This window comes from Misgurnus anguillicaudatus, unplaced genomic scaffold (genome assembly GCF_027580225.2).
Source record: "Misgurnus anguillicaudatus unplaced genomic scaffold, ASM2758022v2 HiC_scaffold_28, whole genome shotgun sequence".
NCBI lineage: Eukaryota > Metazoa > Chordata > Actinopteri > Cypriniformes > Cobitidae > Misgurnus > Misgurnus anguillicaudatus.
The window spans coordinates 5,104,952-5,117,961 of NW_027395278.1; the positions used below are offsets into that span (position 1 = coordinate 5,104,952).

Below are 13,010 nucleotides of genomic sequence, written 5' to 3' on the forward strand. Positions count from 1 at the left end.
CTTTGCAACTACTTATCAACTACCAATCTTTAGAGAATTAGTAGACTGTCTGCTTAATATCTACTAACACTTTATTGCGATGATATCTCAACAGACATTCAACTGTCTATAAGTATCTTTGCAGGTGCATGTCAACTTATTCCACTAACCCAAACCTCTTCCCTAACCCCAACCCTTACAGTCTACTAATACTCTAATGACAGTTTGTTGACCTATAGTTGCAAATTATTGAAAGTTAGTTGACATGTAGTTGCAAAGTTATTTATAGTTAGTAGAATGTCTAAAGTGGACTATCAAAATAAAGTGTAACCCAATTTATTTAGGTATATATTTTATTTATATTTATGATATAAAATATATATATAAATCTCTCTCTCTCTCTCTCTCTCTCTCTCTCTGTATATATATATATATATATATATATATATATATATATATAAAACATTAACGTGTGTGTATTTATATATATATATATATATATATATATATATATATATATATATATATATATATATATATATATATATATATATATATATATATATATATATATATATATATATATATATATATATATATATATATATATATATATATATATATATATATATAAATTACACAGAGTGCACACACATAAATTATGCAAAAACTTTTATTTTGTATGCGATTAATCGGAATTAATCTTTTGACAGCCCTAGTTTAATGCAACTAATTTATAACATTAGTACTGTTGCTAATAATACAAATAATATAATATGTTGCAAATAATAATAATAATAATACAAATAAACATTAATAAACATTGAAATTTACTTATGTTAAATCTGAAGTTATCAAATGATGAAATGGCTAACTACTGTATCACTTTAAATATTTCTAAGTTTCACCCTTTGTTTACATAATTGAAGGTGCCGCCTCAGACCGCCGTTTTGTTGGATTGTCCCGTTAGAGGGGGAAACCATTGTTGGGTTGGAAAAATGCATTTTCCCCGGATGACACGTTTCAAAACATTTTATGCAGACGATACACATTTATATATTATATGTAAGTGGACACCAGTCGAGAGAAAACTAGTAAAACATACTCTTTAATTTTTCAAGAAAGGATTTTTGATTCTCCCGTGTAAAGTCCTTATAAGTGAATGGTACGATCCACCCCCTACTAGTACTGTTTTTCTTACAGCGGATGGAAGCAGTAAGTTAAACGCTGTTCTTTAAGCAAAATGTGTTCGCGACTAAAACCTTTGATAGTAAAATCTCTGTCGGACGTAGGAGTTTACTGACTCTTTTCTTTTCAGAAAAGTCCAACGGATATCGGGACCGGATAAATGTGTGAAATGGCAGTTAGGATCGTCCTTTGAAGTGTTTCCCTTTTGTGACTGGATTCATGATCGTGTAATTCATAGTAAGGGGCGCTGTGTTGTTTGAAAAGCCTCATGTTTTCACCGGGTCAAGAGGAGCACTGTGCGCCTACCAAAGAGCCTGTAAAGTACGGCGAATTAGTGGTTCTGGGGTGAGTAACGTTAACTTACATACGCACTGATATTTTGCCTCATGTCTGTCTAATATTACGACATTAGTTTACTTAATAGCTTTATCCACGTAGCCTGATATCTTGTGAGCGTAATACTGTACTTTCACAATAGGGCTGTTCAAATATTCACAGCCATCTTTCTGAGTTGTTTAGATGACAAATGCGTTTTTAGAGAGTACGGAAATAGTTTGTTTACACACTTGATATTGGTGTGCGTGCGCGAGACCTCCCAGATCTTAAAATTCACGCGCTCACGTTACTGCACAAACGAAACACGTGCGCTCAAGCGAGTGCACTGGGCGAGTTTACGTGAGGGGAATCGTTTGGTAAAAACCCCCTTGAAATGATTGCAATGTGTTAGATAATTGTGAAACCGATGATGACGTATGAACGCCAATGAGTGCGAATGCATTAATCACAAACTGTAATGTTGGACTGACAGTTTGTTAATGTTTTGTTCTTGACGAGACTCTTATTTCCTGCTCGTTTATCATCTCCACGGGAATCATAACGAGATGAAGGGCGGTGGAGGAATTCGGAAGCAGCCCGCTAAAGTTATTTGCCCCCCACCTTTTCTGTGACTGAGCAAAGAGGCTGTCCCTCTTTTACAATGCCCCCTTCTCGCCCTGCTGGCTTTTAAATCAAAAAATGTTCAGTGATCTGGAGCATTGCGTCTAAATCCTGCTCTTGGATCTGCAATGCACATTGTGAACATTTAGAAGATTATTCTAGCTCATTTATACTAAATAATGGAGCCTCCACGTGCTAATGTCTATCTGGCAGATAAAGGAGATATCCTAAAATGTTAATTTCTGGCCAGGTATGAGATTGAGTGGTACTGATTTCTGAATATTTCAACACGAATTCTAAAAATAAATATATTTTGCTTAAAGAAATTGGTCATTGGATTAGGATGTTTTGAAATCTGCCCCTTTATGATCAATGCAGTTCTCATTCTGTAATATGTCCATATGTTTTATTTTATTTTACTATACTGTACTGTTACTGTAAGTAATACCTTTTAAGTCTACATTAAACACCATCCTGTTATTTTTTTCAGTAGGATGTAAGGGTATAAATATAGTGGTTTCCTTTTATTAATGCCTGGGTGTCATTTCATTATTTTTATGTATTTATGAATTGTATTCTAATAATCTTTGCTAATCTTGACATAGTTTGTATGTAATGAATGTAAAACTTTGCATTGTAAGGCTGTTTGAGACAGACGGGCCTGTTGTAGCCTGTGTTGATTCTGCATGATTTGCAAGATCCTGGTATCACAGTACCATCTCTTTACTGGCCTGATTCACCAGGGTTGCCTGGCATTGCCCCCTGGCACACACAGAAGTGAGGCTGGTGCTGAAAGAGGGTATTATTGATCTGGGCACAGGCAGATCTGTGCCTCTAGTCCTCCACTCTCTGTTCATTGTTCTCATTAGACTGACTGAGCTTTTTGATAAGGCTTTGTGGGAGACGACAAGTGTCAAATGTACCTTTTGTGTTATTCCTTAGTGACTTATATCTGTAGGGAGATGGATCTTGCTGACTCTTAAATGTCTGCTTGCTCTCTTAGGCAATGTTTAAATTATTGTGTTTTCGTTTTAAAATGCATGACTTTTGCTTCGGTTACACTTGTCTTGCACTACTCTGCTTTGTGAAAGCTACATACCCTGTTTTAGTTTGAAAACTTTGGGGTTGCGCTATAATACAGACTTCGCCAAAGTGTAATGAAGGTGTGGGTGCCCACATTTGCTCCCTTTTTGGGTGTTCTGTATCACTGCATATCCTTCCCTGATTCATCAAGCCCCTATTATATGACCATTACGCTACCGAAGCATCAACCAGCTGCAATGACCATGTAAAAGGCTTCAACGATTTGTAACGGAGCTTTTGCCATAAATATTCCACTTAGTGCCCCCAACTATGGCCCCAGATTATAAACGTTATACCAACTTGTTTTTAATGCATGCTAGACATGTTGCGATAGTCGATGTAACTGGTGATACATCGATTTGATCACTTGCCGGTCTTCCACCATCGTTTTGCCATTTAAAGGAATATTCCATTTTCTTAAAAGAAAAATCCAGATAATTTACTCACCACCATGTCATCCAAAATGTTGATGTCTTTCTTTGTTCAGTCCAGAAGAAATTATGTTTTTTGAGGAAAACATTGCAGAATTTTTCTAATTTTAATGGACTTTAATAGAACCCAACATTTAATACTTAAAGGAATAGTCTACTCATTTTCAATATTAAAATATGTTATTACCTTAACTAAGAACTGTTGAATCATCCCTCTGTCATCTGTGTGTGTGCACGTAAGCACTGGAGCGCGCTGTGACGCTTCGATAGCATTTAGCTTAGCCCCATTCATTCAATGGTACCATTTAGAGATAAAGTTAGAAGTGACCAAACACATCAACGTTTTTCCTATTTAAGATGAGTAGTTATACGAGCAAGTTTGGTGGTACAAAATAAAACACAGCGCTTTTCTAAGCGGATTTAAAAGAGTAACTATATTTTATGGCGTAATAGCACTTTTGGGAGTACTTCGACTCGCCTGAAAAGTCCGTTCCCCTTCTCACTCTCATAATGGGAGAGGGAGGGTGTTACTGCGCCGAGTCGAAGTACTCCCAAAAGTGCTATTACGCCATACAATATAGTTACTCTTTTAAATCCGCTTAGAAAAGCGCTATGTTTTATTTTGTACCACCAAACTTGCTCGTATAACTACTCGTCTTAAATAGGAAAAACGTTGATGTGTTTGGTCACTTCTAACTTTATCTCTAAATGGTACCATTGAATGAATGGGGCTAAGCTAAATGCTATCGTAGCGTCGCAGCGCGCTCCAGTGCTTACGTGCACACACACAGATGACAGAGGGATGATTCAACAGTTCTTAGTTAAGGTAATAAGAGCTCAACATTATTATCAATGACCCGGCGCATGCGTTAGCTGCGACGACACTGTCGGTGCGTTTGTTTGTTGTGTTTTTTGTCTTGTTTGAGTTTATTTTCTATTCTTGAGAGTGTACTACGGCAAACAAAAAAACCATCATGGGACATTGGATAAGTTGGTTCTGGACTATTCTTATAATTACATGGATTGTAACAGACTCTGTGGTATGGACTATTCAACTAGATAATGGTGGTGCAGGGCATGTACTTGCCTATTCCCGGGATGAACTTCTATCTCTGCGAAACTCTATTCATTGTCAACTGACTCCGTCGACGAGCGTTCCCCCTGAGCTAATTTCAACATCAAGCTTAAAGAGGAAAAGGGGAAGGCGAGGAGGAGTACGAGGCAGACTTAGAAGACGTCCCTTTACCCCTCCGCTACCTTCAATAATTCTCTCAAATGTTCGCTCACTGAGAAATAAAATGGACTTGTTGCATGCTAAATGTCTCACGGATGTATCGTTCAGGGAGGCATGTGTTTTTGCTTTGACGGAGTCTTGGCTGGATGAGTCCGTTCCGGACACGGAGGTTAACTTGGATGGTTTTAAAATCTTCCGGGCAGACAGAACCAGTAACTCCGGGAAAGAGCGTGGAGGAGGAGTGTGTATATACATCAACTCGCGCTGGTGCACTAACATTAAAGTACATGAGAAGATCTGTAATCCAGACGTGGAGCTGCTCATCCTGTCGGCCCGTGCTTTTTATCTCCCGAGAGAATTTCCGACTGTTGTGCTTAGCTGTGTATATGTACCACCAAGAGCTAATGTTAAGGCAGCGGCTGAACAGATAGCGCAAAATACACAGGCTATGCTCAGCAAATACCCGGATGCTCCAGTGCTGATACTTGGGGATTTCAACAGTTGTCGGCTGGACTACTCATTGCCAGCCTTTTATCAACAAGTGGATGTACCAACGAGACTCAGTAAAACCATTGATTTGTGTTACAGTAATATTTCAGGAGCTTTTAAGGCTAGAGCTCTCCCACCGCTAGGTCTAGCGGATCATAATGTTATCCATCTACTTCCTGTTTACAAACAACGACTGAAACAACGCAAACCAGTAATACGCAGCGTCCCGCAATGGTCGGAGGATGCTATTGCATGCCTTCAAGGCTGTTTTGCATGTACAGACTGGGAAGTTTTTGAGGGAGACCTGGATGAACAAGTTTCAATTATTACAGATTACATCAAATTCTGTATTGGTCTCGTGATACCGGTAAAGACTATCAGGTCATATCCCAACTCAAAACCATGGATTAATTCACAGATAAAATATCTCTTCCAGAAGAGGAAACTTGCCTTTAGGCAAAAGGATTCCGCTGGTCTCAAAGAAATAAATCGGGATATTAAAAATGAAATCAGTAAGGCGAAACATAATTATAAGAGCAAACTCGAGCAAGATTTTGCAAACATGAACACCAGGCAGGCATTTCAGCGTGCAAGGACACTTACTGGACAAGCCCTTAAACAGACTACTTGTGTGTCGAATCCTTCCATCTTTGCAAGTAATCTTAATAATTTTTATGCCCGTTTTGATACCTCTGACTTTTCAGCAGAATGTGACAGCCTTTTGGACTCTCTGCCTTCTCAAGAGTTAAATTATGACTCCCTTCTAACTAGGCAGGATGTTTATCACCAGTTCATTAAGTGCAAACTGAACAAAGCTCCTGGGCCAGATGGCATTTCGGGCCGGGTCTTGAAAAGTTGTGCCTTGGAATTAACTCCTATTTTTCATTCTCTCTTCCTTTGCTCACTATGTACTTCAACAATACCTGCCATTTGGAAATCATCAATTGTCATTCCTGTTCCAAAAATAACGCATCCAGTCGAGTTAAATCATTACAGGCCTGTATCATTAACCTCAATTTTAATGAAATGCTTTGAGCAAATCGTTAAAAACATTATGCTTCCATATGCTACTCCATCTTTAGATTGTTTACAGTTTGCATATAAGCAGAAGAGAGGTACTGATGATGCAGTGGCCTGTCTCTTACATTGTCTGCTTCAACATCTGGACATTTCGGGGAATTATGCCAGACTTCTTCTTATTGACTTTAGTTCGGCTTTCAACTCGATTCAGCGTCATCGGATGATAATGAAACTACAGAATGTGCAAGTTCCATCACCTCTAATACACTGGATCTATAATTTTCTTTCTAATAGACCCCAAGTGGTTAAAGTGGACAGTACACTATCACCAACCATTGTCCTTAACACCGGTGCACCTCAGGGATGTGTACTTAGTCCATTACTTTTTATTATTTACACAAATGACTGTCAGAGTCCAGTTACAACTACTCAATATTTTAAATATGCAGATGATACAGCAATTCTTGCTCTGCTTAATGAGGATAATGACTCTCTTATGAACTATCAAAGTTCTGTAGCACATCTTAGTAAGTGGTGTGAGGATAACTTTCTGCAACTCAATATCTTAAAGACTAAGGAATTGGTCTTTAGCACCCAAAAAAATCAGAACCATGTTTCTAGTACTATCATAAATGGAGAGATAGTTGAGAGAGTTGAGAATTTCAAATATCTTGGCATTATTTTGGACCAAAACCTCAATTTCAACCAGCACTCTTTAGGGGTTTACAAACGCTGCCAACAAAGACTGACATCTATTCGTAAGCTTAGGCACCTGTCTGTTCACCCAAGTCTTCTCCTGCTCCTGTATCGTAGTATTATTGAGCCAGTCCTTACCTATGGTGCCATTTGTTTTTTCTATTTGCTTACAGTTACCAATAAGAATAAATTCTTAAAGGTAACTCACTTAGCAAGTAAAATTATAGGCATCCCTGTCCCAAATTTAGCAGAGAGTGTATCGACACTGATATTGCGAAAGGCAAAAAAAATTATAAGTGATTCAAAACATCCTCTTTACAAATATTTTATTCCTCTGCCCTCTGGCCGTAGGTTTCGGGTACCAATGTGTAGAAAGGCCAAGTTTAGTAAGAGTTTTGTTCCTGTGTCTATACGAGCTCTAAATACATAGGAATTGGCCTTTGATATGTCAGGTATGCTCTCTCTATATATAAATGTGTATATGTTTATGTTGTCAATATGTTATGTATGTTTGAATCATGTATGTACGCATCTATGGTGGAAACAAATTTCCTCTTGAGGATAAATAAACTAATCAATCAATAACATATTTTAATATTGAAAATGAGTAGACTATTCCTTTAACTCAACACTTAACAGTTTTTTTCAACGGAGTTTCAAAGGACTATAAACAATCCCAAACGAGGCATAAGGGTCTTATCTAGTGAAACGATTGTCATTTTTGACAAGAAAAATAAAAAATATATACTTTTAAACCACAACTTTTCGTCAAGGTCCGGTCCAGCGCGACCTAACGTAAATGCATAGTGACGTAGGGAGGTCACGTGTTACATATATAAAACGCACATTTGCGGACCATTGTAAACAATAAACTGACACAAAGACATTAATTAGTATCAGTTGACATACAACAACGTAGGAACGGTGCTATTTCAAGACGCTTGTAAACACTGGGGCGGAGCTTCGCGTTCGTCCTCTGTGACCTCTTGACGTCATGACGTATTGCGGTGACGTAGTGGGGTCAGCTGGCGCATCACGATCGGATCTACACGACGAGAAGTTGTGGTTTAAAAGTGTATATTTGTTATTTCTATTGTCAAAAATGACAATCGTTTCGCTAGATAAGACCCTTATGCCTCGTTTGGGATTGTTTATAGTCCTTTGAAACTCCATTGAAAAAAAAATGTTAAGTGTTGAGTTAAGTATTAAATGTTGGGTTCTATTAAAGTCCATTAAAATTAGAAAAATTCTGCAATGTTTTCTTCAAAAAACATAATTTCTTCTCGACTGAACAAAGAAAGACATCAACATTTTGGATGACATGGTGGTGAGTAAATTATCTGGATTTTTCTTTTAAGAAAATGGAATATTCCTTTAAATTGTTTAATTTCATTAGACATAGAGCAGACACTAAAAACTAAATGTGTCTTCTGCCTGAATTTAGTGCAAGCTGAACGTGCGTCACAATTCAAAAGTGAAAATAAAATGCGCATGGCTGCATGCGTATTTATAAGCCCCTCACACCGGGTGATACCCTATCACCGGGTTTGTCATATGCTGTTAACCGGTGCGATTAATTCCGTCACCGCAACATCCCTAACATGTACTTATGGATCTATAGTGTTATAAGCACTGTTTTCAGCTACTTGCTGCAGTGAGCTCTGTCCACCTCCATTACATGCAGCATAAACTCGCACCGGGGGTTATGAAATTCAATACAAACGGTTGAAAAAGTTAAAATGGTTATAATAACACTGTGGCTACATACATGTGCAAGAGGTAAGATTTTTTTACATTTAAATGTGCATGCCCTGTGTGTGTGAGACAATCATGTTTAATGTGTTTACAGTTCTGTATAGTGTGGATGGAGATCTTTTCTGAAACTGCCTTCTAGATAGGGGTCGTTTTCATTTTAAAATGCTTTAAAAAAATCTCTAGTGTAAACCGACCTGAGATGACCCTACAAAAAACATATTTTAACCTCTGACTTCTGACAGTAAGAAAAATCCACTTTATGGATTATGAATACACGCTAGGACTTCCTCATTCTTCTTAAAGGCTAAGTTAAAGTGATTAATGTGGTAAATTGATCACTTCTGTTTTTAAGACAAAAGATTATTGTTAGCTAGTTAGAGCTTCACTTCGCTAAGTTTACTAAAGCTTAATTTATGGTCTGCAGGGTTTTTCACAGAAAATATGTTAGTTAAGGTGGTAGGGTTAGACTACAGACTCCGTACAATTATTTATTAAATACTAAATATAAAATATAAATCGTATTAACAAAAAAGTGAAGCCATTTTATTACATGTGATCACAGTTCTGGCCTCGTAAATATTTCCATTTTTATTTAATTCACAATATACACACATTCATACTTTATCTTATACTGTATGCTATAAACATTTGTTGTTTCTATTTGCTTGACTGACAGTCACGGCAGCAATAGCGTTACACGGCAAGTAATCTAAATTTCTTTTTTAAATTAAAATGGCAAAATTCAACTAAAGTTAAGTAGTTTGCATTTCTGAGTTTGCTATTTATCAGCATTTTTAAGTATAAGAGCGATTGTAAAATACCTTTTAGAAACAATATTCATGTGTAAAGCACTATACAAACGCTCAAACATAGTGAACATAAACTCCCGCCGCCTTTCGTTTAATTGGTTGGAATGCTTCTCAGCTCTGTAATGTAATTGGCTGGAATTCACGTTTTTGTCTTAAGAAACACCGACTTCTTAAAGCTCTTGCTCGGTCGGGTAATTCAATTGGCTGAGAGTCGTTCACTGCGGCTTCTGTGAACAGAAACTTTATTTTTATTTGTCAACATTTTGACACTGATGTGCACTGTTAGATTGCTGCACTAAGCGACTGTGTGTTTTGAAGGAGGCAGCAATGACAGCAGCGAGTTACAAGTGGGTCCAAATAAAAAACACAGTGTTGTAATCGTTCTTTTATTACTCGATAACTTGCATGCAAACCGCATTGTCATGTGGCCCACAGGGAAAACCCTCTGTGCTCCAGATGACCAGTTCGGTACTGCGTCTGCATAACCTCTATATGTAAAAAAAATCTCACCGGCCCACATAAAAAATTACCCGGCCCCTCTGGCATTTGCCAGAATTGCCAGATGGTCAGTCCGCCCATGTCCTTTTTTTTTGGACGACCTAGTTAAGGCGATAGGGTTCCCCAGCTTAGGCGGGCCGCCCGAACTGCAAAGTGCTGTGGGAAACCCTGGTCTGAGTAGGATCTATGCCTTACACCGTAGGCTGTGCTTAGTTCTGCATAGCATGATGTGCACCTCACCAATAATTTAACAACGCATGTGTTCTACGCAAGCACTGTGGTCTGCTAGAACACCTTTCATCAGGTAAAAAACGACGTCGGATTTCTTAGGCGTGTATTCCTGTAAAAGCAAAGATGGGCCAAGTTTGAGGAGTGATATTTAAGTCAAACTGCAATAAAAGTTGCTGTCTATTTACCTCCATCACTGCTGGTCTTCTCAAACCAACTTCTTTTTTTGTGGGTTTACTGGACAAGCTGCTACTTCTTCGCCTGTTGAACTACTACTGTGGGTTACACACATGGATGCTGCCTAATGGTGGTCTGCGTGTGTAATTGCATGTCGACACGGACTACGACGCAGAAATATGAAAATTGTGTAGGTCCTATGCGGAAGTATTATGGGCCCTTAAAACGATTTTACCTTGTGTACCGGCGATATTGTCCATGATATCGCACCAACACTACAATGCAAATACATTCAAATGGAAAATGAAGAATTTTTGCTTGTTTGGGATTATTGTAGTCTTGTTTTTTAAGCACGTCCAGTGATAAGCATCAACAGTACAGGATGTTGAAGCTAGTATAAGTGTCGACATCATGCACACAGTATGCAGCTGATTTTAGATTAGCAATTTACTCTGAATCCTTGTTCACATGAATGCTATATTAAAACTCATGGGAATGACCCAGGCTACCAAGAAATTCTGCGGGAAGTCATTATGGATAAAACAAAAACCTGGCAGGATAACGTTAAAACCCTTGTTTAAATTCAGGGATACAAATAAATATCTGTTGACAGTATTTAGTCTAAAGTCTGTTTAAAGAGTAACTAAACCCTAATCCAACTTTTTTTAGTTACTGATCTGTACGAATGATGGTTGATTAGTGCTGTTCATTGATGTTAGTAAGTTTTTTGACATTTGGATATAATGTGTTTCAATACTATAATATATAGTGTAAAAAACGTCTGAGTGCTGCCCTCTTCAGGTTGAACGGTGGCTACTGCAGTTGAATTTTCCTATTGGATGTTGGGTCCAAAAAATGACTCGTGACGTAAGCAGGTTCAGGCTTACCACGCCCTTGTTACGATCTCACAACACACTTGGTAGGAGCTTAGTTTGTCCCCTCTATCTCTGTTGGGATCTGCCCACTTTTCTTGCATTTTTCAAATATTGCCAGTGGGTGGAGTCAGGCTCTGACCAGGGGTTTAGTTACGCTTTAAATGACCTTATAAATAAATATTTATTTATTAAATGTGACTTGACTAACATTAGCGTTCATTTTATGACCTACAGCTGTCCTCTGTGAATCAGTGACAGAATTACAAGAATTTCACTTACATTGCATTATACTTTAGTAAGTTTAATAAGTTTGCGTGCTAAATGGGATCAGCCCAAACTATCTGCAAGCTGTTATGTAAATCATGTTGCTCATCGCTGAGAAATGGTGGCCAATTTCAAGATTCCTTTCAGAATTAAATTCAAATATACTGCAGCAAGATGACCTGGATCATGAATTTTGATTTACTGTTCACACCTGAAGCAATGCAGTCAAATGTTTCGACTGTCTATGAGTGTGGTTGAAAGTGGACGAGTTCAAAACATTTCACACCCTGTTTACAACTGTATTTAGTTTTGCACTTGTGAAACATTTGTTTTTACTCCTTACTTTATTACATAGTATATTTACTCTTCTCTTGACTTAAAATGAAACCACCAACTAAACCGCAGTGTAAAATTTGCATATAAAGGCATATGCTTTGGGGAAGTGTTGCTCTGGTAGTATTTTATAAAAATTCATGGGTTTTGATCAAGATATCATTTTCACTCAAAAGTTTGGACTCTTTTAAACTTGACATGTCTTGAACCTAGTTCTCGTGGTGAGATGCACAAAAACAGCATGAGACGTGACAACAACGTTTGTCTAAATATACTTTGCTGTACTGACACCGCTTCAAAGGGAATGAATTTAAAGACTCGACTTTACTGAGAGCGAGTGTAAACTGATAGCAGAAGCACAGCAAGCTGTCTACGTGCAAATAAAGCACAGCTGATTAAAAATATTAAAACTAGTATTAAAAAAATGTAGACAAACTGGTCTCCCTCTCTAGTTAATTATCATGAAAACTCTTGAGGGCTCGTTGATAGAGATTAAAATGTTGTTTTGCCTTTTGACAATGTTTCAAAATATGCATGAAGTAAAATGCATTTAAAAGTCTTGTTAAATATAAACTGTTGCCCATAGCGATGGGTTTAAGATCTTTTTTTATTAGTTTGTATTGTATTACAATGACACCATAAAGCAATAACAAGTAAGGGAAACAAGATTGATTTGAACAAGATTGATCAATTGATTTGAACTACTTATATGCCAAAATGTTACTTTAGTATATAACATTTCTCTTTGAATTTTTAACAGGTACAATGGTTCACTCCCCAATGGAGACAGAGGACGGAGGAAAAGCCGGTTTGCCCTTTATAAGAGAGCCAAAGCTAATGGTGTCAAACCCAGCACTGTACACATCCTCAACACACCACAAGCCAGCAAGGTAGTCGAACTTCAAAAGAAGGGAAAACTAGATTTGCCATCTAATATATACAGCATGTATATTAGAGGGCAAATCTAATTTTTTTCTTTTTAGTTTAACCACTCCTCTGTGGTTCAATCTTACCT

At 37.6% G+C, this 13,010-nt stretch overlaps 1 protein-coding gene across 2 annotated transcripts in view; it reads left to right on the forward strand.

Moving 5' to 3' along the window:
* Positions 1–1,044: 1,044 nt before the first annotated feature.
* Positions 1,045–13,010, forward strand: part of LOC129417248 (E3 ubiquitin-protein ligase pellino homolog 2) — a 39,866-nt gene continuing 27,900 nt past the window's right edge. Inside the window, exons 1-3 of one of the 2 annotated variants that reach the window (XM_055171793.2) lie at positions 1,045–1,194; positions 1,298–1,512; positions 12,756–12,885. In XM_055171793.2, the coding sequence (XP_055027768.1) occupies positions 1,436–1,512; positions 12,756–12,885 (207 nt within the window). In that variant the 5' untranslated portion in view covers positions 1,045–1,194; positions 1,298–1,435. The other variant, XM_055171792.2, reaches the window with a different exon arrangement.